This window comes from Dioscorea cayenensis, chromosome 14, assembly GCF_009730915.1.
Source record: "Dioscorea cayenensis subsp. rotundata cultivar TDr96_F1 chromosome 14, TDr96_F1_v2_PseudoChromosome.rev07_lg8_w22 25.fasta, whole genome shotgun sequence".
NCBI classification, from domain to species: Eukaryota; Viridiplantae; Streptophyta; class Magnoliopsida; order Dioscoreales; family Dioscoreaceae; genus Dioscorea; species Dioscorea cayenensis.
Genome location: NC_052484.1, coordinates 5,210,584 through 5,237,351, shown reverse-complemented (window position 1 = coordinate 5,237,351; position 26,768 = coordinate 5,210,584). Strand labels below are relative to the sequence as shown.

The window sequence follows — 26,768 nt, the reverse complement described above, 5'->3', positions numbered from 1 at the left end:
TTTTTCCGGTTGAACCGGCCGAGCCGGTCCGGGTCTAACAACCTTGGTTTGAATACTTAGTTTGTTCTTGAGCTTTGTTGTCACTAAATCCAAATATTTTAGTAATATTAGCAAAACCTTACTTTCTATTATCTTCAATCTAAACATTAGAAAGTTTGATAACCTCCATTTATCTTGCCTTAGCCTCATACAAAGTAAAACTTAAAAACTTATTTTCCCTTACTTTACCATACTCTACCTTTCTTCATGAACCCCTCCTTCACCTCATCCGAGCAAAGCCTAAGTGTTGTCCACATGTAGTAAAGAGTTTCAAATTTCAACCATAAAACAAACACGTGAATATACATACGTGCATAGATGGAGAAAGTATTTATTAATCAATGTGGTACTAAAACTCGATAAACAAGCCAAGATGAAACGGGCTTCACAGGCCCCACCCACAAGCCCAAAAATGAGAGTATACAATTATATTATTATATGTTATATAATAATAACATCTTTTCTCAAAAAAAAACATTGTAAAGAATTGAGTTGGTTTTTTAATAACAACAAATATATCAAAGGGCTCTTAGCCTAGCACTGTACTTGGCATTATCACGAAAAACAAGAGTGAGCCAATAAAAAAATCTCAAGTTCAAGATTTGTTAGAAGCGATAATAATAATGGTTCACCAGTTGTGGGTGTGGACTCCCAACCCAAACCCTTCGTCTCTAGTTAATGTGTGCAGATTGGACGATTAATTCTCAATTTTTACATAGTCTTAATGTATATAGCGTTGTCACTTTCGTAAGATATATATATATATATATATATATATATCACCACCAATGCAATGGATTCAAAATTGGTTGCACTCAAAATAATTAATTATTAAAACAGTTTTGTTCTTGTTTTATGTTATCTAATTAACTAACATTTTAGCAAGTAATTATGAGTTAATATAAATATTAATGACTACATGTATATATATATATATATATATATATATATATATATATATATATATTAATAACATGTAACGTAAATCAATAAATTTCATTTTATAAATTCTCTAATAATACTATTATCATGATTTGGATTCAAATTAAATCTTGCAATCCATGACTTCACAATTGGAATCCTATCTTAATTGTATGAGAAAATGGTTGTACAGCTCTAAGGTAATTACATATTAACCAAAAAATTCCTTTGACTTTTGTAGTAATTAATAGGTCCCTATTTTTGCTAATAATATTTTTTGCAATTTTTGTATATATTAAATCAACTTTTTAATTCTATAATGTCAAAACTCAAAAGTGTCTTTTATTCTATTTTATCTTTCTTTTCTTTTAATCTTTCTTACTTATGTTCTGCTTTGTTTTTTTTAAAAAAAATTTCTCTTTTTTTTTAGTGTTCATTGTTCTTCTCCTTCTTTTCTTTGGACATATTCTTTTATTAATTATTTTTTATTACATTTAAATATTTCCTCCTCTTTTGTTCATGTTTTTCCTCATCTTTTTACCTTATGTTTGTTGTAGAACTTTATTAACAATACTTTTGTTTTGTTTTGTTTTTTTACATGAGTTAAGATAGCAAGATGAAGAAGAACAAAGAAAAATAAAAGTGAGACACAATAGATTATAGTTAAAAGGTTGGGAAGAAGGAAGAGAATTAGAAGCTAAATTAGCTAATATAGAATAACGAGTAAGAGACGTATATGACTTAGTCGGCCTAACAATATAATAATTGGTAAAGAAAGAATATGATATGCGAAGAAATAAATATGATATAATAGATTACAATGTGACCGTTTGTAAGAAAAGAATATGATCGGCTAATGAATAAATATGACATGATCAATTTATTAATGTAGTAAGTACTAATGAAGGAATTTGATTTGGTAAGGAATAAATGTGATTTGGTTAGTCTAATAATATGGCGAGTAGTATGAACAAATTCAAACTTGCTAATAAATACATATGACTTCGTGGGTCTAACAAAGTAGTAGCTAATAAGAAGGCAATATGACAATAAGTAAAGTCTAATAATGTTGCATATATGCAAAAGATGGCAACTTACTAGATATTGTAAGAAGATTTAGAAAAGTATAGATAATATATAAAAATTTCATTATAAAAAAATTATATAAAATAGCTTAGTAGTTAAGATATTGGGGTTGTAACCAATTAATTAACCATAGTTCAAACCCCCTATATTTTCATTTTTTTTAGACCACTAGTCATCTAGGCACCAAACTAATAAAAGATATGCTAACTTGATATGTACTCTAATCAAACTCGTAAGTGACTATATGCCAATCCTTCTAGCTATCTAATCACAAATATTGATAAGAGATAACTAACTAGTTGGTTTAATATTGTGACAACTAATAGCGAAAAAATGACTTTATGAGTCTAACAATATGGCAACTAGTGAGAAAGAAATATGACATAATTATTATAATGTAATGGATTTACTAATGAGGGAACTAGTAAAGGATATGGTAGTTTAAATGAAGTAATAGTAACTTAACTAGTAAAAAAATGTGTAACCAAAATAATGGTTGAATATGAACAAATAAAATATATGTATTTTAAAGGTAAAGAAAACTTAATGTATTATCTTATACTTCTCTAGAATTCAAATAAATTAAGAGAAAAATAGCTAATATAATATAATTTAGTTGGTTATTTGCTTATTTGTTCTCTTTTGGAATTTTTTCAAAAATGAGGGACTTTGAGAGGTTTCGAATTCGAAACCTCTCAAGCATAATGTAAAAATAAAAAATAAAAAATAAAAATAAAAGGTGTTTGTCGTCAATTTGTCAAAAATAAAGACTTTGAGTCACTTGTAAACTTGTAGGGAATTTAAAATCAACTGAAATTATTTCAAAGTCTTTTAAAGTCCCCAATCAATATTTTGGATTATAATATGTTTTGATAAGTAAGGTAAATCTCTTTACGAAAAGAATTATATATAGATTAGGGCTTGCTCAATTTTTATTGAGCCCATTGATGGGATAGAATGACATAGATTAGAAATACCACTATTTTTTTTTAATAAGCATATTTATTATGGGCATAATTTCTAGTTCACATGGATGTACAAGCAAATATAATATATATATATATATATACATTACCTAATCATCATATGATACATAGGACTTCAAAAAACACAAATATGGCAAAAGATATACCCAAAATGAAAACCTCAATCATGCTAAATAAAGCTAAAAGACAATGACCATAATAAAAAAATAATGCTAATTCACTACACATGCCAACATTAAACTAGGTTCAACCATAAAGAGACTTGTGTTCAAGTCAAAATCAAAATACTTTTCCTGGTCAACATCAATGGAATGAAATAAGTCATAACGACATAAGAAAATAAAATTAAAGATACATTTAAAGATACATTTAACTAATATGTTATGATTAAAACATAAGCTCAAACTCCAAAATAGTGTTTTCCATGGCAAGATTAAAAATAACGGCATCATAAGGCAAGCTCAAATTCATAACATTTTATGGCCATTATTGCTGGTGCAGGAAACTATAAATATAAAATATTTGGATAGTAAGGCTACTGAAATTAATGTTTTTTTTAATTCTAATAATTGGAATATATATATATATATATAAATATATTATCAATTTGTCAATGACCTCATGGTCTGTTTGCATCGGATCTCCTATGCAATGTATTTGTATTTTTATTGAGGAGGTAGATTTAAATCTCATCTCACGTAGGTGAGGACCCAAATGGGTTGATGTATTAACTCTTTATTTGTATATGTTCTTTACTTGATTTGTTCATTTTGTTCAAAATAATTATTAATTTTAAAATCCAGAAATTTTTCCATAATTATTTATTATAATAAATTTAGATTTTAAATTCAATGGTTAAACAATCTTATACTATTTCAACTAATTTCAAATTTTTTATTTTTTTTCTCTATTCTCTTTGATAGCTCATTTCAAAAAATATAGTGAACTACTACCCATATTTTTAATTATAAATAAATAGTTTTCAAATTTATTTACATTGTGACTTTTTTTTTTGTCTTTGTTCTTGAGTTTTTCATGGTTAATTTAAAATATATTCCTTTATCATAAGTGATGATGGGTCTTAATAATTTATCAAAAGTTTATCAAATATCTTACATATGAATTTATTAAAATAAATTTAAACAAAATTTTTTTACTAAATAAGTTTGAGACCTCATTTTGAAATTTAGGATTTAAATTTTGACTAAATTATTGAAATAGTTACTCAACTATTCAGATATTTATTATTGAATTTAAAAACTTTTAACTAAGTATCTAATTTTAAATTCACATGCAATTTATGTCACTTATGCTCACACCATTAACAGGAAACTGATGTGGTATGACACATTACACAACTTAAGTCACGTTAACTATGTCATATCATGTTATTTCCTGTGTGTGTGTGTGTAAGATTTCAATTAATATGAAGATGAATTACTTTTAATTATATCATCAAGTTGAAAAATTAACGAATACTATGCTACATGGCATGCCAAAGATGACATAAGTTTGGTGTGTCATGCCACATTAACCTCATGTTAACAATGTGAGCACAAGTGAGTTAATAAAACATGAATTTAAAATTAAGTACAAGTACAATTTTGATAATTCGATAACTCAAATAAAAATATCCAAATAGTTGAGTGATTATATAAATAATTTATAATTAACTTTAACCGCCCTTCATACTTACAATAACATAAAACTACCAAATCAATTTATAGTTAAACTCTAAATTCAAATGTAAATTTTATTTTTTTATTTCTTCTTAGAATATCATCATTCTTTTATCTCTAAATTTATCGTCATTCATCAATTAAGAAATTTCAACTTATACTTAAAATTTTAAAATGTTATTATAATCAATCTCAAACATACCAATAATACAAGACCTCATAATAAAAACATCAAATATCAACACTCTTAGATTCACGTTTCTATTCATAAACACTTATTTATATTTATTTATTTATTTATTTTTTAAAAAACCCTTCTATCAAGCACCATTTATTTTATAACAAATAAATATTTTTATAATTTTAAAAATCCACACAACCCCTTCATATATATATATATATTCAGATAACCCTTATTTTTATTAGAAAATTAATATTTTTACAATTTAAAAAAAAATTCCACATATCTTGTAATAACATTTTGTTTATTGTCCAAAAAGAAAAGAAAAGGGTTGCTTGTTGGAATGAAAAAGTACTATTAAGGGGATGTGAATAGAGAGAGAAGGGAAGGGAATGGGACTCGTGAAGGCACCCACAAAAAGAAACCCAAAGCCCAAAAAGATCCAAACGAGCACTATAAACAAAGTGCAAAAAGCTCTTCTCATTTGGTAGCATCTCTCGCCGAGAAGGCCGAAGAAAGAGTTCCCATTTCTCACGCTGCTGCTGCCTCTGCGGAGCTCTCCCAACGCATCGGGGGAACCCTAGCCCTCGTCTCCATCCCTCACAGATGAGTTCTTCCACCCTGTTTTCTTGCATTCGCTTTGGTTTTTGGTAGTTTTGGTTCCTTGTTCGAGGACGGTGCTGGGATTTCTGGTTTTCATGATCTGAAGGGGGGTTGTTGGGGTTGGGGCGGTGGTTTTCTGGGTGGGAATTGGGAAAAGTTTGAATCTTGTGGGCTGGATTTTGCGTGCTTTTGGGGAATGTGGGGATGCGGTGGCTGGGAATTGGGGAAAGGAGGGGGTTTTGGAGGTGATTGCTCGATTTTGGAGATTCTTTTTTCGATGTTTGGTTAGGGTTTGTGATTTGGTGGTTTTTGGGGATCGAAGAAACTCCTTTCCTTCATTGGTGCTTTGCTCTATGGGGGAAGGTTGTGTTTGAATTTGGGGCTTTTGTGATTGTGAGCCGAGGTGGGCAAAGCGGTGGGAATCGCAAACCTTTGACCACTTCTTTGCAAATGCATTTCGGAGAATTCTAGTGGGATACATTTGGGTGCGTTCGTTTTTTCATAAATCTTAACAGTTTTTTTAGCTAATTTATTGTTGGTATCTCAGTCATAGAGCAAAGGCTTCTGTTCAGCGTTGCTCTTTTTGTATTTTGCTTTTAAGTGGAAGGATCAGTGTAGAGTCTTTAGCTTTCTGAAGGGGAAAACAGAAATGGAGGGGAAGAATTTGTTGGTGGAATCAGGATCAAAGATGGAGGAAGATAATCTCAATGTGGAACCAGCGTTTAAGATTGAGGAGAGGAGTTTGAAGTCGGAACCAGGATCAGAGTCTGCGGGGAAGAATTTGATGGTGGAACCATCAAAGATAGAGCTGAAGAATTTTGTGGAACCAGGATCAAAGGCAGAGGAGATAATGAAAATGCTTTTTGGGCAGGAGATCAGTGAATTGGCTGGGGAAAATTCAGACGCTGGCTTAAAAGAACATGACATTTTTATGGAGGTTTTCTATGGAAATTCTGCCATTGATGTGAGCAAGGGTAATGTCAGGGTTACAGATATCCAACCAGAGGAGAACATCCATGGACAGCGACAGTTTCATGGGAATTGTCATGGTTTGACAATGGCAAGTCCCTCTTCCAGGAAAAGGTCACCAGTGGATGCAGAGCTATGTGGATCATCTTCTTCTCAGGCTTATGCAAATGTTGGCAGTGTTAGTTCAAAAAGGTCGAAGATTTCACCCGGTGAGCTGTTGGATAAAGATCTTTGCCGTGCTCATGCTGATACCAATAAGTGCATGATTGGTTTGGAGCAGTTGGGGACCGTTTCTGATGTGCTGTTGCCAGAGTCTGACCACAGTCAACAGGCTTCATCATGCCTTATAGTTGAATCTTCTAGTGATGGCATTCTTTTTAGCAACTATATCTTTGTTCCGGAAAGAGAAAAAGATTGCACTTATGATGATGATTGCAGTTTAAATGTGCAACACAGTACTATGAGCCGACATGGAGATCGTGGAAAGGAAGTTTTGGAAGCCATATCTGTTGCTTCACCTGTTTCTCAGGAGAGCTTTGCTTCTGCACTTGTAAAGACTGGGTTGCCCCCTGCTGTTGATGTGATGGCAAGAACACTTTCATGTGTCAATCCAGGTGCCCGAGAATGTTGTGCGCTGGAATGGAATGCATTTAGTCCCAAAGAAAAGAAATCCTTTATAAAGGGCCTCCCGAACCGCCTCAGCTCCCATGCTCACAATCTTCTTATGGATGCTCACTGGAAAATTGACTCCCGCAAAAGGTGTGACCGAGACAGACCTGCTTACTGTTTCACTTCCCCAGATGATGGACGCTCTTATAAAGCCCTTACTCAAGCATGGAAGGCATTTGGACAGAAGTTTCTTGCTGATGTGCAGGGTCCTGAGCAACGTCAAATTGGAAGAGAATGGTCAGATATAGAAAGGTTTTGGGCTGATTTAGCAGACACATTGGCTTACATTGAAAAAGAGATTCAACAATCAGAAAGTTTTCTTTCCCTTTCAGACCGATGGTTGCTTCTTGATCCATTTATGGCTGTTTGTTGGATTGATAAAAGAATTAGCGCTTTGAGAGAGGGAATGCCAATGAAAGCTGTGAATAGCACAACATACTTGCTGAAGGGGGATGGTAGTACAACTTCAAAGGAAAAGAATGTGAAACGAGTGAAAGGTCTTCTTCCTGAACAAAATTCTCGTTCTCTTGTCCCCCTTAAAAATAAAATTCTTCCAGAGCTCATATCAGATGGCAAATTAGATGCTGATAAAGGTCCTATTGATGACCAAGTGTTTGCGCTACAGGGTTTTGATGCCTTACCACACAATTGCCCATCTGAGCCGGTGGAGCAGAAACTTTCTTGTCATGGAACCCCTCCTGGAAAAGGTGTCAAAAGACTGGCAAAAGGTCCTGGAAAAGGTTTGGATATCAGTAGTTCTCATGACTTGAATTGCAAGACCTTGACTAGCCAATGCAAAGAAAGTGACAGCACATCTTGTGAATGTAGATCTATTCAGAATGTTTCTAGCTTATCACATCCAGGAAGTTACTCAGACCATGATCTGTCAGCACCTGATACCGCTGCACCAGATTTAGGAGCATTGGCACTTTACAATCCAGAATCTGGTGAAATTGCTCTTCCAATGAAAACCTTTGATTGTGCTATCCAAAACATGGAGATACCTTGTGATTCGGATAGCAAACCTTTGATGGTAAGAATGGTACCTGAAGATACAAGCCAACAGATGCCAGATACCAATTCTGAGGATGGAACACTACATTTCAAATCAAATGATGGGTGCACTCAAGAGCCCTTTGTTTGTGAAAAAATATCTGTTCAAAAGGCATTAAATACCTCTGTCAAGAAAGCGCGCAAGAAATCTAAGAAAATATCTGAAATTGGTTCTACCAAAGTGCGAGGCAAAAGTATGGAAACAAAACATACTAATCAAAGCTGTGAAGAGGCTTTTTGTCTAACTGCAGATGGTATGATCAATGATCAAACTTGTTCTCCAACTGAACGGGATGGATCCTCTAGCATCGATCAGGAGCTGACTTCCAAAGGGATGGAACAGAATGAATTTCTCGGGGAGCTGTGTGTCTTTAATGCTTTGGCAACTGATACATCACATCCGTCTGCATTACCTGAAGTTAATTCAATCACAGAAGTGCAGGAGTTTCAGAAATCAGAATCCAGAAGTACTAAGAAATTGGTTAAGTGCAAGGATGACATTCTTCCTTCAACACAGGATGATGAATCAGGAATTACCTTGTTGAATATTGAGAGAGATCAAGATGATTCTATGCAGGTTAAATCAACTAAGAGCAAGGGTTGCACAAATAGCTCAAATCTCAAGAAATCCATGTCTATGAGCTTATCAAAACAAAAAAGTCAGTTGAAGTCCAAGAAGGCCAAACTGCAGTCTCTTATTTCTGAAGAGTCAGTGGCCCTGAAGGGCAACTGCATTTTTCCAGAGGAACCTCATCGCATGGAGAAATCTAATGAACTTCTAGACTCTGCTAATGGTGTTTCTCAAGACTATCGGGACAATGAATTGGTCACCAGGGTGGAGAAATCTGAAGTACATAAGCAAATTGGGCGAAAGAGATGGCGGGGGTGCAGTATTAATGATGATGATCTTCTGATTTCTGCTATAATGAAAAGCAAAGATGTCAGTTCTGTTGTTAAACATTCTTCTCCTAAACTAGGAGCCTCACAATCCAAAGCTTTGAGAAAACTTAAGGGTAAAAAGGGCGGTTGCAAGTTACTGCTCCGTACTCCTGGAAAAGGCAGTAAGCACTCCACGGATGGAAGGCGGTTTTTATTGGGATCCAGAACAGTGTTATGCTGGCTTCTTGAGATGGCTATCATATCTCTGAAAGATATCCTGCAATGCCGGGATCCCAAAACCAAGGCTGTCATAAAAGATGGGTGGGTTACTGTAGATGGAATTCTTTGCAACTGCTGCACAAAAATCTTCTCTGTTACTGAATTCAAGGCACATGCTGGCTTGAATCTCCAAAAGGCCTCATCAAACCTTTTCCTGCAGTCTGGTAAGGCATACACTCTATGCCAGCTTGAGGCATGGTCTGCAGAATACAAGGCAAGGAAAGGTGGCATTCGAGTAGTAGAAGTAGAGGAAGTGGATCAGAATGATGATACTTGTGGACTTTGTGGTGATGGTGGGGAATTAATCTGCTGTGATAACTGTCCATCGACTTATCACCGGACATGCTTGCCTGAACAGGTGTGGGCCTTTTGAATCTCAATATTTTACTGTTTTGCTTACTATAACATGTGATCTTATCGTAGTACATGGTTAAGTTTTACTCTTTAATGATAATGACGGTTCAAGTAGTTATTCATCCAGTGTAGTATGCATATGTGTGTCATGTATGGAAGGATAAGGTTGGCCACGAGTTATATAAAAATCACTGTTAACATGAACTCTCCTTGTATATGCCATTTTTGTTTGCTTTTCCCAAGTTTGAGTGTGTGAACAACTAGCAATGTGAGGATTTAAGGGATATGGAGACAGCTCTTTCCTTGAAATCACTCACCTGCGGTGAAAGTGGCTCACATTTCCTGGTGATAGATATTCATATCCCTACATATATAGCACAACTTAATTTACTTAATGTATGCTTTTGCATGGATAATAGCTTACTATATTGATGGAAAGAAAAGATTTTAGAAATCTGCTTAGAAATCTGCTGAAATATTTTTCATCAAACACATTATGAATGACTTGTCAATAAAAAAATTCATCACTGTATTATTTTATTACTTTATGGGCATATTTCATTTTTGAACATTTGTTCTCTTTTCTTTTCAGGAACTCCCAGAAGGAAGTTGGTTCTGCTCAAGTTGCATTTGTTCAATCTGTGGGGAAGTGGCTAAATTAAATGAGGGTTCAAGTTCCTTCAATGCTTTACAATGCTCACAGTGCGAACGTAGATGTAATCTTTTTAACTTGTTTGGACCGACGATTTTTGGTTTTGTTTTTGCTGACATTTTGTAGATTGTTAATGAGTGATGAAATTTTGAGCTGATGTTTTCTGGTTCTTAGAGGGGGCACCCTTGCATGCTAGTAAGTTTAGTGGTACTCAGGTGAATGGCCTAGGTTTGAGGTCAGAATCACCTCAATCACATATTAGGGATAGGGATTCTATATATAACTCTCTTCAAAGCACACACTAGATGGAGTCTTATGCATCAAGAGCACTTTTGATTTTTTGGATTCTTAATTTTCTTAAACCAAGTGGTATTTATATGCTCTTGAGATATGATGATGGAAGAGATTTGCTGATTTAAATGAGCTCCAGGGAATTTCAAATAATATCATTGACTTTGTCGTCCACTTTCCATTTTAGGCAATGGGTAGTACGACGGGTTAAACTCTATATGTAAATAATGGAATCCTTTGTTGTTATTTGGAGTTCTATGTTCTCTCTCGAAACATTTTTGTATTTCAATGGCCACCAATTTTCAAACTCCGGATGTACCCTTGAGTTAGAAACTAATTTCTCATTAGGTTCATCTGCATGCTTTTGGTTTGGCGTTAAAAGTGTAGGATTGATAATTCTGATAAGCTAGATCTTGAAATTGCTCTTTAGGGCCTTTGTAATGTTATCTCGTGTGAAGTGTAACATGATCAAGAGGAGTTTTTGATAACCTCTCACTCATGAATTTTGAGTTCATAATGCTTTTGATGGATCAAATTAAACAATATACAATTGGCATATAAGCGGACAATTGTTGCTAAAATCATATATTGTTTCCTTCCTTGCAAATCTGTGCTCTCTTAACTCTTCCAGTCTACCAGTGTATGCGCACCTGGCTACATTATATTGCTTCATAAAGCTTAATTACGTCCTTCAAAATAACGATTTCAATCTAAATTGTCACATTGGAAAGCTTTGACTAGTTATGTATGTCGGTATCTGCCCTGCAAATACCCCGGACATGTACAAACATGCACTATTTCCATCTGAATTGTTTTATTGGAAAGCTTTGACTAGTGGTATATGTCTATGTCTGGCTTACAAATGCCCAAGACATGTACATCTCTATCCCATCTATGACTTGCAATTTCTCTTGTGAACCTCTTGACGTTGACCAAATATCGCTCCATGTGTTCAATTTTTCATCTCCTTAATATGAACTCCTAACTCTGAGCTGCTTTCTATTTCACCATGAGTTTGAATAGATCATCACTAGTTGCGCTTTATAGAGCTAACTAAAATAGATATTTTTTAAATTAATTAGCTGTCCTCTTTAAGTATTCGGTTTATTAGTTTGAGGTCTTCTTGTAAGTTTATAGCTTCTGGTGGCATGATTGGTGGTGTAGGCCTGCTATCTGTGCCATATAAATATTATAGAAATATTATCGCATAATTCTAGTATGGAAGTATATGATACTTTATCTAGAATAGACCAACAACTGCATCAAGGTGGCTGGGTTTGAAGCAATAAACTTGGCTAAGTAATCTTGCTAGCATTACTATCCCCTTTATGGTGGCAGTGCTAGAGGCATTCACATTGTCGGTTTCTATCAAATAAAATTTTGGACGATCTGCTTTGTCGTATCGAAAACTCCAATACATCAAAAGACAATCTGTTGTTAATTACGCTGTAATAATGGTTCTTGAGTTTCCTTGCTGTTGTATCACTATGTATGTGAAAGAAAAACCCATCTGGTTATACTTCATTTAATCTTGCTTGTTTGTAATTTGTGATATAAATTTGCATTTCTTTCTGAATGTGGCTTTCATCTGCAACAGTGGTTTTTTAAAATTATTTTCTTTTATATTTAATACGTATGAGTATCTTTCTATTTGAATCTTCATTTAAATTTTGATTTTGTCTGCCAGACCATGACTCTTGTTTAGAAGACAAGGTTACGCGGGATACTGAAGCCGCTTCACAAGTTTGGTTTTGTGGACGCAATTGCCAGGAGGTATAATTGCATAAAGTTTTGAAAATATATTCTTTATTTATGAGAATTATGATGTAGCTTTCAGTTAGTGCAGATGCTGTTGCTTATGTGTAAAATAAAGCCTGATTGAGGAATGGACCATAAAATATTGAACTGTGTTTAATGATAGATATGATGGTGATGACTTTGCCATTTTATGTCTTTTTTAGCATAGTTTTTCTGGTATACAGTCCTCTCTCTCTGCTGTGCATGAATTTTTAGTATGACAGCCCTTTGTGGCATCAGCGGGCCAAGATTTCATTCTTATCTCTATTACACTTAATATTCTAATACACCTAATAATAATATGTATAAATAAACCTCAAGTGCTCTAGCAGGACGATATAAGATATGTCTAGGTCTAGAACAATAATGTCAGTACTTCCAACAGCTATTTAGGGATATTATTTGTTTTTATAGGGATAGAGTTAGAAATGCTATAAATAATGCTTACTATGTGTGTCACCTTTGGCGGATATTTTATTACATTGCCACTGCTTATTTCGTTGCTTCTTGTTTACTCTGCAATTGGTCCAGTATGATTGTGATGCATCATATATAAAGTGGAAGCAAATTGGTACTTTAGTTTGGGGTGCTTCAAAGCATAAGACCAGTTGTATTTGTATTTCTTCTGTTCAATATGTGTGAAATTATCATTTCTTTCAGAGTAGGATAGAATTATTGGAATAACCCACGCTTATTTCTCATGAGTTTCATGTGCAAGAGCTGGTTCCTTGCTATGATTTACTACTCTTTCTATATTGTGAAGGATGTTTATTGTGTTACTAAGCAGAGAATTTAAATGGTAAATTTGTGGTCCCTCCAGGGTATAATCTATATCTTGATTTGATTTCTGTTTGCCTATCAAGGTGGTTCCTTGCAACAGTTGTTTGTATTTCCTTGCCTTGGATTGCCTTTCTTTCATTTTCATTGTACTTGTATATCTTCCCCTTGGATTACCTTTCTTTACTTCATTTGTGTTTCTTTGCTTGCCATCTCTACTAGTTGTTAGCTTTTCTTAATTTTTTTCCCTTTTTTTCTCCTTTCAATTCCTGTCTTTTTGGCTGGCAGGTTTACTTAGGTCTTCGTTCTCGTATTGGAGTTGTTAACAACATTAATGATGGATTCTCCTGGAGCATTCTAAGATGCTGCGACAGTGACCAGAAAGTGTACTCTAAACAAAAAATAGCATTGGTGGCGGAGTGCCATTCAAAATTAGCAATTGCCCTTACTCTCATGGAGGAATGCTTTCTCCCTATGGTAGACCCAAGAACAGGCATTGACATGATTCCACAGGTCCTATACAATTGGGGGTGAGATTTCTTGGTCTTGCATTTTGGACATTTTGCATCTGCAGTGTCTTCCATTTTTTTTTCTTCATGCAGAATACATTCTACTAACGACATCTTTTTCAATTATGAAGTGATAATTCACTGAAATCTTTACTTTCTTTTTAATTTTATCATTGTAATTGGTTGCTGATATATGATATTTGTACTTGGACTAAGTTTTTCTTCTTTGAAATTGAAGTGTGCAGATATTGGTGGATGGCCATTTGATCCATTGTATAAATAGGAAGCATCTTAAATGAATTTCCAATAACATCTACAAAATTGTCAAGTATAACCTTTGCCTTGCTTCTTGAGCAGCTTATCAACATGTCTAATTTAAGTACAGCACCAATTTTCCATAGAACAAGCTATCGTAAGCATTGGCATGTCTGTTACCATAGTGTCAATATTGCTTCTCGGGTGTCTTATTATCTTACTCCTCTTAGTTATTTATGTGCTTTGCCAGACATTAGATTATACCTTCTTCTGCGGAAAAGTAACACTGCCACATAGAGAATGCCATGAAAGTCTTAGTTTGTGGAATGTTGTGAGCAGAGGTTACCTTTTCATAAGCTCTCAAATTTGATTAGTCTGCTTATTTTTCTTCCGTCTTTGACATTTCTTAGCTTGTTTATTTTATGTTATTCTTTAGCTGCTTTTGGCTGTAAGGAACATTTCTAATGCTTTTGGACTTCGTCTGCTAACTTGCTTTTGATTTAGGTGCTACATTTGACTCTTCATATGCTGCAGGTCCAACTTTGCCCGCTTAAATTTTCGTGGGTTTTATACTGTTATCTTGGAGAATGATGATCATCTTGTATCTGTGGCATCTATCAGGTATTTCTTTTCTTGATTGTTCATGATCACATCATAGTCATCTTGATGGCAGTTGCTGTTCTTGTTTAGGACTTCCTCAAATAAGACTTTTAAGCCTGTTTGGCAATCCATGCATTTGAAAGTAGGCCAGTGTATTTTACCATGGCCTTATTGATCTTGATGTCTCCCTCCTGAGTGTCCTTGAGGATATTTTCCAAGGAAGCTAATATAATGTGTCATTAAAAGCACAACTACAATTGCGGTATTGAATCATGCTGAGCTCAAGTAAATCTAAAGCAAGCTCAAATCATATCCCTGTCTAATATTTAAGCTTATGCCAAGATGAGATTAGAACAGATTTGGTAAATCGTTAGCGTAATTGTTCAATTTTAGCAAATAATCAGGAATGAAGGTAAACTGCGTTTCAAACTACAATGGACTCCTTTCATGTAAGAAAAAGGCTGAGTAGGGTAGGAAATTGAGATTTATAATGATGGAAAACAAAGAAATTTGTATGCATCGTTGAAATGACTTGGATAAGAACTAAAAGTGTGTTAAGAAAAATTAATAGCAGTAGTTCTAATGAGATTTGAGGCAAATGATTAATGGAAAGGTAGTTCTAATTGGAGTCGATAGATCATCCGGGACCCATAATTTCAATGATGTTTAACCATGAATTTCCAATTTTTGTTCTAGCAATCAAATCATTCTTAAGCTTGAGCCTGGATTTCCCTTTTGCTTGTGTGCAACTGTCTGGTATGCAATTCACTGACATGTACAACTTTTCCTACAGGGTACATGGAGTCAGAGTAGCAGAGATGCCTCTTATTGCAACCTGCAGTGGTCGTCGGCGTCAAGGAATGTGCAGGAAGCTTCTGAATGCAGTCGAAGAGGTGTATTCTTCAACTGTTTATAATTGATCATGAATGTGCATGTACATGAGAAATTTTTCTGGAAAAAATGCTTGCTCATTATTCTTTTTGGAAAATATTTAAGAAATCGTCATTATCCTCATCATAAAGAGGCTCTAGAAAAGGAATAGTTGATATTTTTTGGTGGTGTGCAAGCTGATATTACCCTTTGACCGGAAAATAGTGTTTGGTTAGGATTACTTGAATGGTCTACAGTTGCACCGAATAATATAAGATTTAAGTTGTTCTTTTTACTTTTTTATTTATTAAGTGGGCAAGTGTTAAGAGGGTTGGGTCCGCACCTTAAAAGTCCGGCATGGTGGCGGTTTGTCCAACCCCTTATAAGGGCCGACAACTCCTAGCATATAGCCGATGTGGGACTAAACTTGGCTATAGCACTGTGATAGGTTCCTTGGCCCAATCCTTGACTTCCGCTTCAGGGGTCATAGCGGCTGGGCCAACCCCAAGAACTAGTCCACACCTCTAGTGCTCCTGGGCCAGCTTGGATATCACTTGTAAGAGGACTTGGATCGCACCCCAAAAGACTGACATGGGGGCCCAATCACTGACTTCCACTTCAAGGGTCATAACGGTTGAGCCAACCCCAAGAACTAGTCCACACCTTCAGTCCTCCTGGGTCAGTTTGGATATCACTTGTAAGAGGGCTGGGTCCGCACCCTAAAAGATTGACACGGGGGTTATCAAACCCCCTTATAAGCCCCAAAAATTCCCAACACACAGCCGATGTGGGACTAAACTTGGGTGTGGTACTATGACAATAAGCCACTCACCTTAATTGTTGTCGAAGGGAGGTGATCTTTGAACTCTCACCCGAGAGGGAAGGGAGTTACCATCCTTCTATTGTGAAGATGGTTAATATGAGATTTAAGTTTCTAAAATCAATAAGGATTATTTATTTATAGAAAATGTTAACTTTCTGTATATAGTCATGCTCTGTGCTAAGACATGGATCCTTAACAAACGGTCTGGTTGTAGCACATCTAAAAATAGTCTCTACATGAGTATTACCTATTTATGATGAACTGTGCCATTCATCAATTTTTTTTTTTTCATTTAGGACTATCATTTTGTGTTTTTCTCCTTTGCACTAACTGCTCTCCTAAGTGTCAAAGTTGAACTCAAGGATTGTTTGGGTCTGCAGAAAAACATTCTTGAGATGGAAACTATTTGGTTTTAAATGTCAAAGATTGACAAATTCTGCATATGGCGCGATTTTAAAATTTTTATTCTCTTCTTAATCTAGCTGTGCAATACCTTATATGTATTGATCTCATTTATAGTGTATGCCTGTATAGAAATTTGTTGATAATTAATACTTAAATTGCTTTAAGATTTATTATAAGTTCTCAGCTCGGATTTAGTCTTACTTATCTGTATTACTTTTCTGGATATAGATGTTGAAGTGTTTGAAGGTTGAAATGCTGGTGTTATCAGCAATCCCAAGTTTAGTGGAAACATGGACATCAGGTTTTGGTTTTGCACCACTTGGCGAGGAAGAGAGGAAACAGCTAAGAGACATTAATTTTATGTTATTTCCTGGAACAGAAATGTTGAAAAAAAACTTGTCTGCTCCTCCAGCTACAGACTCAGGTGGGTGCTGTGTTATCATTTTATTGATCGTATTTGTGTTATCATTTTATTGATTGTATTTGGAGTTTACAATTATTTTAGAACTAACTTCATGGAACTTTGGTGGTGATGCAGGAGGAAACAGTGAGTTTTTTGCTGGAGAAGATCAGGCCCAGAAATTGGGACTGTGTGACAAAAGCACCGAAATTGGGGCTACCCACCATGCTTCTGGAAATGCTAAAACTGGTTTGGAAGAAGAATCCTTGCTAAAAAGTGGTTTTAAACTACCAGTAGAACTAGTTGATGATCAGAAGAGAAACCAACTTGCATTATCTTGCAAAAACCATGCTCTGACAGTAAATGATAGAGAACATGTCGATGTTGATATGACTGGATCCTACAATTTAAACACAGAAACTATGGACGGTTATAATAAGATGGATCAGTTTGCTTCTGCAGATAACCCTGTTGCATTTGAAGTTTCTGTTACCAAAGATTCTTCTCTTGGACCGCCTTATTCTGGTTCCTTGTCCACTTCAGCTGCTGCAAGTGAACAGCCTAATGACTTCAGTTCAAATACAACTGGTCTACTTATCCAAGATACAGCTTTTAACATGTTGCATAATATAAATGTCCTTCCTAAAGGTGATACTGAGGTTTTCATGAACAAAGGAGCTGATATGGACTATCCTGAGGATGATAAAATTAAACTTGAGGTCTTCTCTGAGACTTCAGGAGGAACTTGTGGCAGTGGTTTATCTCGGGAACTGGATCAAAAGGATTCTGTCTTGGCAACTCCCAATGAGTTGAAGTTGGTTAACAGTGATAAAGTTTCGGATAATGCTCTAGATATCATGGACAAGGAAGGGAGTATGAATCGAGGTGCTAAAATTTCAAATGAAAGTAGTGGCGGGTCTCAGGAACTGCAGAAGGACAATTGTTTGGTAGTTCTCAGTGAGCTGAAGACGCATCAATTTGCCAGTGATAATGTTTTGGGTAATGCGACCAATATCACTCACAAGGTAGGGGCTATGAATCATCATGAAGATGTTGAAGTCAAAGAAAAGGAATCTATTGAAATTTCAAAAGAAAATAATGTTATCTGCCTGTCTCAGAGAGCTACTGAAAACAGTCTCTGCCCTATTATTCCCAACTTAAGCAAGATGAAGTTAGAAGAGCTTGTGGCTATGCAGATCACCATAAATGACTCCCATAAAATTGAGACCAGAGACCATACGGTGAATCACCTTGAACCAGCCAAAACAGATTTGAATCAGGTTGGAATTCCCATGGTAGCTGGGTGCTCATCTAGATGTCAAGGCATGCTGCATTCATCTGGAGAGGACTTAGGGGAGGACAAAGAACTATCTGCTGTCTGAAACGACTTGATTTATATATCCATATTTAAGTGCCCTGCGAAGATTTTCTTGAAAGATTGACAATTAACAAGCGGTAAGCCTCTTCAGAGGAACCTCAAGATCAGCCATGAATGGAATGTGTCTAATTAGTTTCTTTAATCCTGCATTAAAGAATGTACAGTTAAAATCTTGGTGCAGTTTAAATCTCCATTGTGAATTTTTCCATTGCAAGGACTTCATTGTAGTTTGAGCTGTTACCTTCTGATCAAACTGTGAGATACAAAAGTTTTGCTTAGATGCTCAATGACGATGTTAGGAAAGTTGGTCGTCAGTGCTGCATCTGCCAAAAGTTGAAGGTGCATACCTGTTACTTATAATCAGCCTGCTGCTGCATGTTGTCATCATCTGTTAAAATTAGCTTGTGGCCTGAGAGCAACTTTTCAATGTTTCTTGGAGCCTTGTGAGTTTTATCTTGAAAGTTACTTACAATAATGGGTCTTCGGAAAGAACTTCCAACAGGATGCTTGACTTGGCTGGAGCTAGGACAAACTGCAAATGTCAAGGATGAAACTTTTCCCGGGTGCAAACTGCAAATTGTCAATATTTTCCTTGAAACTTTCATGAACTCATCCATACCCATTTATTTTACTGTATCTTTCAATGGTCAGGTTGATGGGAGACTTCATCCTTGTACAGTTTTTTTTTTTTTTCTTAATCTGAAATCGTAGGTGGTTCCCCCGTTCAGGCATGTCTGGCTGTTAGTCTTTTTGGCATATGGGCGCTGTTCTCCTGAGTTATGGATTGGATTGAATCAAGTCAACTGAACCAACTTGGTGAAGGAGTGGGATTTCCCAGCAAATTTTGTTAACTTAGTGAACCTCCAGAGCTAACAATTTACTAAGTTACATCTTTCTCTGGTAAGGCAGTCTTTTCTTGTTTATCATTGACTAGTTAATGACTCTTGTGATGAAACTAGATGAGCTATACCCTGATCCTTGATGTAAATTTCTGTTGACAATGTTGTTTTCTCTAGTGTAACCAAATCCATGTTGTCATTGAAGGCTTAAGAGGCAATTTACCTGAAAATGCAATAAATTTGTTGTTCTTTATATTATTCTTCCTAACATAAACACTGACTCTGAATGCTGACATTCAGGCATGCTTGGATGTGTCAGTTCATAATGATATCAGATAAAATTATTTGTCCTGAGATGAGGATTGCTTCTTACTTGATTTAGATGATTTATTTCTTATCTTGTGTCCGAGCTAGAAATTTCCCTATTGTGGAAAAATGTTCTTGCGTGTAGATTGCTTTACAATATTTCTCTGCCTTGTTTGTATGATTTTTTATGTTTGCATGGTTACTGCATAACACTAATTTGAGTGTTGACTATGCATACATGACTTTCAGGTTCTGTGGTTGATTTCTTAGTTAACTGCCTTTTTATTGTTACAAGTTATGTATTTTCAGCTGATTTTCAAAGTAAATTGATTATCTGGGATTGATGCCGAAAGTTTATGATTTGTTTCATTCTTGAAATTAATGATAACATATCAGGAACTCATTTGATGCGTTAGTGAAAAATCAATTAATGCCATGCAAGTGTTTGTTGTATCCGGTAGAAGGCTGACTTTCCGTAATGTATAAAGTCATGAACAATGTATATATTTTTTATATTTGGTCAACATTGAAAATTTATTGGTTAAGAATGCTAAAAAACACATTACTTAGATTATATGCATATTTCATTGCTGATTACTGAGTTCTTATCTATTGGAATTTATGCTTGTAATTGTGAGTTATTATAGACATAATTCCATGATTTCGTCACAGGAATGATTGTGGCAAATGCAAATCAAAATTGTTGCAGTTCATTTTCACTTGTTTGAATTATTTTTTCTGCTTATTATTATGCTTTAGCAGCAAAAAGTGTGAAGAGATATTTTGTTCTTGATTGTGGATTTTGTTGTCTCGCTGATTCTGCTTGAAACTGAGTTAGATGTAATTCATAATATGAAATATGTTTTTTTTTATGCAGTATTAAAGTGTTTTTAAGTATTTCTTACGAGAAATACCAAATTTCTTATTTATGAAAATGATCAAAGTTTTGCTTATTTTATATTTGTTCCCATGCAATTGCAGGTACGAATTTTAATATATAATTAATTCATAATCCGAGTAATTAAACCATAATTTGCTTATTAATCCTGTTTACTTTTGTGTATTAATCCATGCTTTTAGCTTAATTAAAAAAAAAAGGTTATTTCAGAAAAAAAAGAGGTGGCAAGCGATTTCATTTAGTCAGAGGTATAACAGCTAAAAAAAACTCTCGTATCAAACGTGGTGTAATTCGCAAAGCTTTCCTCTAATAATCTCTCCATCATTATCCATCTTTATCTTCCAAACAAGTTTCTCTAGAATCACATTCATTTCTGTATCATAATTGCCCTCAAAGCAAAGTAAAAATGATCAGCATCATTATACACCCAAACAAAACCATGAAAGTTAAACAACAGCTATTTAACACTAAGAAAAAGGCCCTGCCATTGTTTAGCTCCTGTAGAGCATCTCAATCTTCATCCTCAGTCTCTTCATCATCTCCAATGGCCTCTTGGTACCTCCACCCTTCCTCGCCATTGTCTTGTTCTTCTTCTGTTTCCTCACTATCCTCCTCCTCGTACATCGGTTGACTTGGCCATTGTTTCTTAGTGGCGGGCGCAGCTGTCGTAGGAGGTGTTGATGTCATGGCGCCTCTCTGATTTGCGACTTTTGTTGGCAGCGCCTTCTGTACTGCAGATGGCTTTCTTTTTGAGTTCTTAACACTGGTGGGTTTCGCGATATATGCATCTTGATCACTGGCTTCATCCATGTCATGATCAGTCGTGGCAGCTGCGGCAGTATGTTTGCCGTTTTCTTCTGAATTATGGCCGGGATGCTCCCTCCTCAAGTGAAGGTTCAGTTTGTACTCATGAATGTAGTCTTTGCCGCAGCCTTCATAAGGACATACATACGGACGATCAGAGGAAGCTGACCCGTAAGCTGACGCAGGGATCTTCGGTGTACTCTGGATCTTAGTTCCTGGAGGGGTGTGTTTTGCTACATCTGTTGCTGTGTTCTGTTGGAATGCAATATCATCATTCAAATCATAAAGGAAAGGACATTAAAAACCAAACAATATGATTTCCAATATAAAACAAGCATGCTTGACAAGCAGGCAACAGTAATCAAGAAGAATTTGAGGGAGAATTGTACCTTTTCATGCTGCATCTTAATGTGAGTTCTTAATTTGCATTCATGTGTGTATTTCTTTCCACATTCTTTATGAGGGCAAATATGATAGTTCTCCAATGAATGTGTTTTCATATGTGCCCTTAAGTTGAAGTCCAAGGAGAAGGCCTGCATTTCACATCTTGCAAGTGATTATTAAAGACCAAGATCAAATGCTGGCTACATATAAAGGTCAAATACATGAGTAACATCAGAAAGATGGCAAAAAATAAATATATGGCCTATTTACAAATTGTGGTCACACAATGATTTAATATAAAGTTGGCTCTCAGCTGATTACTTCTTCCAGACATACGCCACATATATAACATCTAAGCCATATCTAATCTAGAGATGGCAGCTGTCAACTTCAATTGAGTATGGACATGTATCAAACAATTATCGGGGAAAAATTTTAACATATGTTCACAATATTCACCGTAAGAAGCCCAGTATGAACATATGTTGCCTTCAATATTAATCATTCTAAATTCATGGCATCCATATATTTAACAACTTAAAGTCGCCACTTTAAATAAGCCCATTAGGTTTGATCAAATGAAGAAAAACCTTCATGAGTAATTAAGCCATTTAGATTCTTAATATAGATCTCATGGCATCAAAATTTTAATGAGAACTTAACATTCACAAAAAAGTTCCATCAGCTTGGTAATATAATATTCCCATTTCTAGTAAAAAATCAAGCTCATGGAAGAAATTTAGATGGTTAAGGAATCTCAAGAAACCGGTTACTTTCTGGGAATACAAGTTCAACCTTTTGGATTTGGTAAGTTTTTAACTCTTCTAGTTAAGTCACTTCACCTCAAGACATTCAAGAGGTGATAATAATAGATAGATCACTAAGAGAAGAACTTGCTTAAAGTGGAAATATTAACTACCTTACCACAGCCTTCATGAGGGCATACAAAATCCCTCTCTCCTGTGTGAATGAGATAATGCCTTTTCAACTTGGAACTATCCAAGAATTTCTGCAACAGAGAAAAAAAGGCATCTTCATTATTTGATAAAGAAAAAAGGAACAATTTGTACATATCAATCAGACAATTCTTCTTAGTTGATTGAAAACTGGGCCAGCTGAAGAAAAGCAAAATAAGAATATATAGCCTAGGCTAGAACAGGAAGCAATTCGATTGACTAGTTTTATTTCTTTGTTAAATCAGAATTCAGTCTCACCTCAACAGAGTTGTCAGCTTCATTTCTAAGATAGGACAGCTTTAATGGGAAGCAACATTCATTTCAGATATTATGTTATACTGGAATCCAGAACATTAATGACAAACATTTAAAGGAAACAGTGTTCCTCTTGATACTTCAAAAGATTATGCTAACTTAAAGATTACTAAAATCGGAAAAGGAATACAACTATAATAAGAAAAAGGCATAAGTACTGATTTAATTGGATTACCAAAAAATGCATGAACAGATGATGAAGCTAGAGTGCCCGTCCAAGACTCCATTTATCCAAACTCTAGTTTTAGAATATTTTAATTGCTCTACACTAATAGATTATTTCATATATCAAGAAGCAGCTTTGAGAGAGAACACTTGTTACCCTTCCACAACCCTCATAAGTGCAAATGTATTGCCTCTCGCCATGTATATGAGCATGCTTCCTTAAAGCCCCTGCATCTATAAATGTCTTCCCACAGCCTTCATAACTGCAAAGGAAAAGCACTTCAGTTGTTGGTTCAGGTTCCAAATCTCTTTGTTCAGCTTCCATAGTCTTCTCTTTCAGAGCCTTTAGTGTATCCTCTGTTAAATAAATAGATACATAAAAAAAAAAAAAAAACCAAAGAAAGAAAACAAATGAACAAACAAAAAGAATTAGGAATGTTTGTCCTGATCAACTACCAGAAAAGAAAGCAACTCAACATCCATTAAAGGCGATAATAAATTAAGGTGATCAAACCACTAAGTATACCACTCAAATAGTATTAAGATGATGATATTGATTAAATTCAAGTTATTATGATTTCACAGTTCACAAAAGGAATGAAATTATCCGAAGTCAGTTATGGTGCCAATTCCATCAAAAAGTCCATTAGGCTTACAAAACCACAAACTTTGAAGAAAAATCTGAAGTCTTGCCACAAAGTACAGAACTTGATGAACAAAACCAAACCCTACACAAAATTGACGAAAAAAAAAACACCACCAAATTGAAATTGAGAACACTTGAATGATCACCAAAAAACATGAGAAATTGAAATTAGCGCAAAGATAGAATTTTTTAAGCCCCGTTTTTGGAATCAAAATCTTCAGAAATGTCAAGAAAACTACCTGTGACCCACTTGAGAAGAGAGCATTTCCCACCAGTCGCCGCCAAATCCTGCGGAACCCTAGCAATTACAAAACCAACATGAGATCATCGCGCATCGAAAAAAGTCACAAAAATAAGCGAAAATCGACAAAATGATACGGTTCTCCGGCGGAAGGCGGACCATTCTTTGAACCATCGAACGGGGGGTGCTCTGTTCCTCAGCGCCGAGCGTCGATCGTATGTGGGATGGCTCGAATTCAGCTCCATCGCTGCCTCGAATTCTCTTCTTCGTTGGAGCTCTGATATTAGGGTTAGGGTTAGGGTTAGGGCTCGAGTAAACGATCGGAGCGGAAGAAGCTGACGGCGGGTTTAATTCCAACCGGCTGTTAACGGTTTACAAACGGCAGTTGATTTAGCTGTCTTCGTCTTAACAGGGAATCACTTGGTGCAACCCATAGATTTTTTCCACGTCAGCAAAAGGAGTTTTTTTTCCATTTTTTTTTACTTTAGAAAATATTGTAGATAAAAACAATTTTACAATTTAAAAACATTTTAATTATTGTTAAATATTATTATATATATATATATATATTTGTAATATTAGTAAATATTGAGGTTATTTTCTTGATTTTTATGGACATAAATTGATTTTTTTAATTAAATATTGATATGTTACGTTTTAAATAACAATAAAAATGAGATAAAGAGCTTAAAGCTAACCTTAAAATAAATTCCAAGCGTGAGTCTATTTAAATTCCCAAAATTCATATTTATTAATTTTTAAAAATTAATTTAAATATTTATTAAAAAAAATTATTGTAAATATTTAAACAAGTATTTTTAAAGAAAATGCTATTCATTAGCTCCTATTTGTGGTGCACAATTTTGTGGAATGTAAATAGTAAATGACGACCGAGTGTTTCCAATCAATGTGATGGGATGTATCGATTTTTTTATTTTTATTTTTTGACTTGAAATGCAAACCAAGCAAATTTGAAAAGGATATTTGAGATAATTTTTTTTTTCTTTTTGGGAGTTATAAGGAAAAAAAATATCATTAGATCTTTGACTTATCAATTTTCTAGAAGCTACGGATTTTAAATCAGTTTAGATCAAATACTGAGAGCTTTATAAAAGAGTTGGTCTATCTCAATGAGTGTTTATTTAAACAACCTAAACTTCTATACTTGGACCAACCGAAACTGCTGAATCCCTTTTGGTAATTAGTATCATATGAAATTTAATATTTATAACAATGATTAAAGTTGGAGGGGAAAAAAAGACATTGATCCCCCATACTAAAAGATTTACCACTATTCTCAAACCTTACATTTAGTTTTGCATATAAGCACAAATTTGAAAGAAAAACATGTTCATTAAATCAAGTAAATAAATAAAGAAATAAATCAACAACTTCAAAATAAATATGTGGAATTATGTATTTTGTCAAACATACATTATGAGAAAAAAAATACAAACGAACAGTTTGTCAATATATTTCAAGAATATTCTATAATAAAAAATTTTGAAGATGTAAGTGAGGGTATGAATTTAAATATATATATATATATATATATATATATCTAGAAAAAAAATCAGACCTAACAAGTTTAGTCAACATATTTTAAGAATATTCTCTATCTCCATGTCAAAAGATTTTTTTTTTTTTAAATATACAATTGCAAAAATTATAAAGATGGAAATTTGAAAGTTCAATGAGTTATAATTTTAAAAAAAACCTATTTTATACATGATATATATATATATATATATATTAATGTTTTGATATAAATCTAGTTAAGTATATATGATTCTCACTATCAAATTTTATCTAGATAAATTTAAAAAATTAATTTAATTTTAAAGCAGTTTGATCAAAATTAAAAAGTCATATCTACCTCAATTACTCACAAACAGCTACAATCATTTGATAACTTAATTTTTTTTTTATTTTGACAAATAGACGACAAGCGCCCTTTATTTAATGAAAGTTAGGTTTAATTTTGGATTTTCCTCGAAATAAATACATAATGGATCCGGTGCCAATAAACCAAGAAATCATTGGCTTAATAACATTAATTTAATCTTTAAAAATCTATAACTTTTAATTCAAATTTATTAAGAAAGATATTTTCTTATCTCATTTATTATGTATATATATAATTTGGTCAATTTTATTAAAATCAACTTAGAAAACTGATTTTTGGTGTAAATCTAAGTTAAGATTACTTAAACTAGCTAGATGGATGGATGATATCTTTATTCTATTAATGAAGATACAAATGAGGACTAACAATACTCTTGTGAGAGGTTTTATAAAGAGATTGATTTGTTTTATAATTAGAGCTTATGGCCAAAGGGCTCATATCTCAGTTGCATTCTGTCTAAGGATGGCAATGGTGTCACACCCTGATCCTAGCCGGGCACGTGGCAATCGCCACGACAACAAGGAGTGAACTCTACAATTTCCCAACTCTTAATCACCGTAAGGCTCAAAACAATCATGCTAACATAGCTCACCAAAGAAGGAGACAATAACAACAACAGAACCAGCCAGGGTTCCAAATATGATCAGAAAGTACAAATATAGGAACAACACACAAAAGATCAAGTCTGCTGGATCCATAGAGTTTACATGCGCACTGCAACTAACCTAGACAAGGGGAATAGATAAGTTAGTCTATTGCCTGCCCAGCACAACCCAGTCCAATGTCGCAGTTTGAGAAAAATAAAAGGAGAGTGGTGAGTAACAGATGTTACACGATGAGTGGCGACATCATA

At 34.5% G+C, this 26,768-nt stretch overlaps 2 protein-coding genes across 4 annotated transcripts; one reads left to right on the top strand and one right to left on the bottom strand.

Moving 5' to 3' along the window:
• The first annotated feature begins 5,345 nt into the window (after positions 1-5,345).
• Positions 5,346-19,547, top strand: LOC120275809. Its single transcript, XM_039282515.1, has 8 exons — positions 5,346-9,702; positions 10,291-10,414; positions 12,329-12,414; positions 13,504-13,745; positions 14,514-14,600; positions 15,373-15,472; positions 16,906-17,101; positions 17,216-19,547. The coding sequence occupies exons 1-8, from the start codon at positions 6,145-6,147 to the stop codon at positions 18,457-18,459; spliced, it is 5,637 nt and encodes a 1,878-aa protein (XP_039138449.1). The 5' UTR covers positions 5,346-6,144; the 3' UTR covers positions 18,460-19,547.
• Positions 19,548-20,966: 1,419 nt separating this feature from the next.
• LOC120276401 (zinc finger transcription factor YY1-like) lies at positions 20,967-24,352 on the bottom strand. 3 transcript variants are annotated; one of them, XM_039283130.1, is made up of 6 exons: positions 24,147-24,352; positions 24,008-24,056; positions 23,280-23,479; positions 22,606-22,695; positions 21,692-21,835; positions 20,967-21,554 (listed from the first exon to the last, which is right to left on the bottom strand). In XM_039283130.1, exons 1-6 carry the CDS (start codon positions 24,252-24,254, stop codon positions 21,009-21,011), a joined length of 1,137 nt encoding a protein of 378 aa, XP_039139064.1. In that variant the 5' UTR covers positions 24,255-24,352; the 3' UTR covers positions 20,967-21,008. The 3 variants fall into 3 exon arrangements, with proteins under 3 accessions (XP_039139064.1, XP_039139065.1, XP_039139066.1); XM_039283131.1 differs by having other exon boundaries at positions 24,008-24,066; positions 24,169-24,350; XM_039283132.1 differs by having other exon boundaries at positions 24,008-24,066; positions 24,147-24,267.
• Between the last annotated feature and the right edge of the window lie 2,416 nt (positions 24,353-26,768).

What these genes read in the sequence shown, in the direction of transcription:
- LOC120275809 (XM_039282515.1), top strand. Translation starts at nt 6,145, where the DNA reads ATGGAGGGGAAGAATTTGTTGGTGGAATCAGGATCAAAGATGGAGGAA. An exon ending in GGACATGCTTGCCTGAACAG is followed by an intron (nt 9,703 to 10,290) that starts GTGTGGGCCTTT and finishes TTTTCTTTTCAG; the next exon opens with GAACTCCCAGAAGGAAGTTG. An exon ending in CTCACAGTGCGAACGTAGAT is followed by an intron (nt 10,415 to 12,328) that starts GTAATCTTTTTA and finishes TTTGTCTGCCAG; the next exon opens with ACCATGACTCTTGTTTAGAA.
- LOC120276401 (XM_039283130.1), bottom strand. Translation starts at nt 24,254, where the DNA reads ATGGAGCTGAATTCGAGCCATCCCACATACGATCGACGCTCGGCGCTG. An exon ending in CCGCCTTCCGCCGGAGAACC is followed by an intron (nt 24,057 to 24,146) that starts GTATCATTTTGT and finishes AGGGTTCCGCAG; the next exon opens with GATTTGGCGGCGACTGGTGG. An exon ending in TCTTCTCAAGTGGGTCACAG is followed by an intron (nt 23,480 to 24,007) that starts GTAGTTTTCTTG and finishes TTTATTTAACAG; the next exon opens with AGGATACACTAAAGGCTCTG.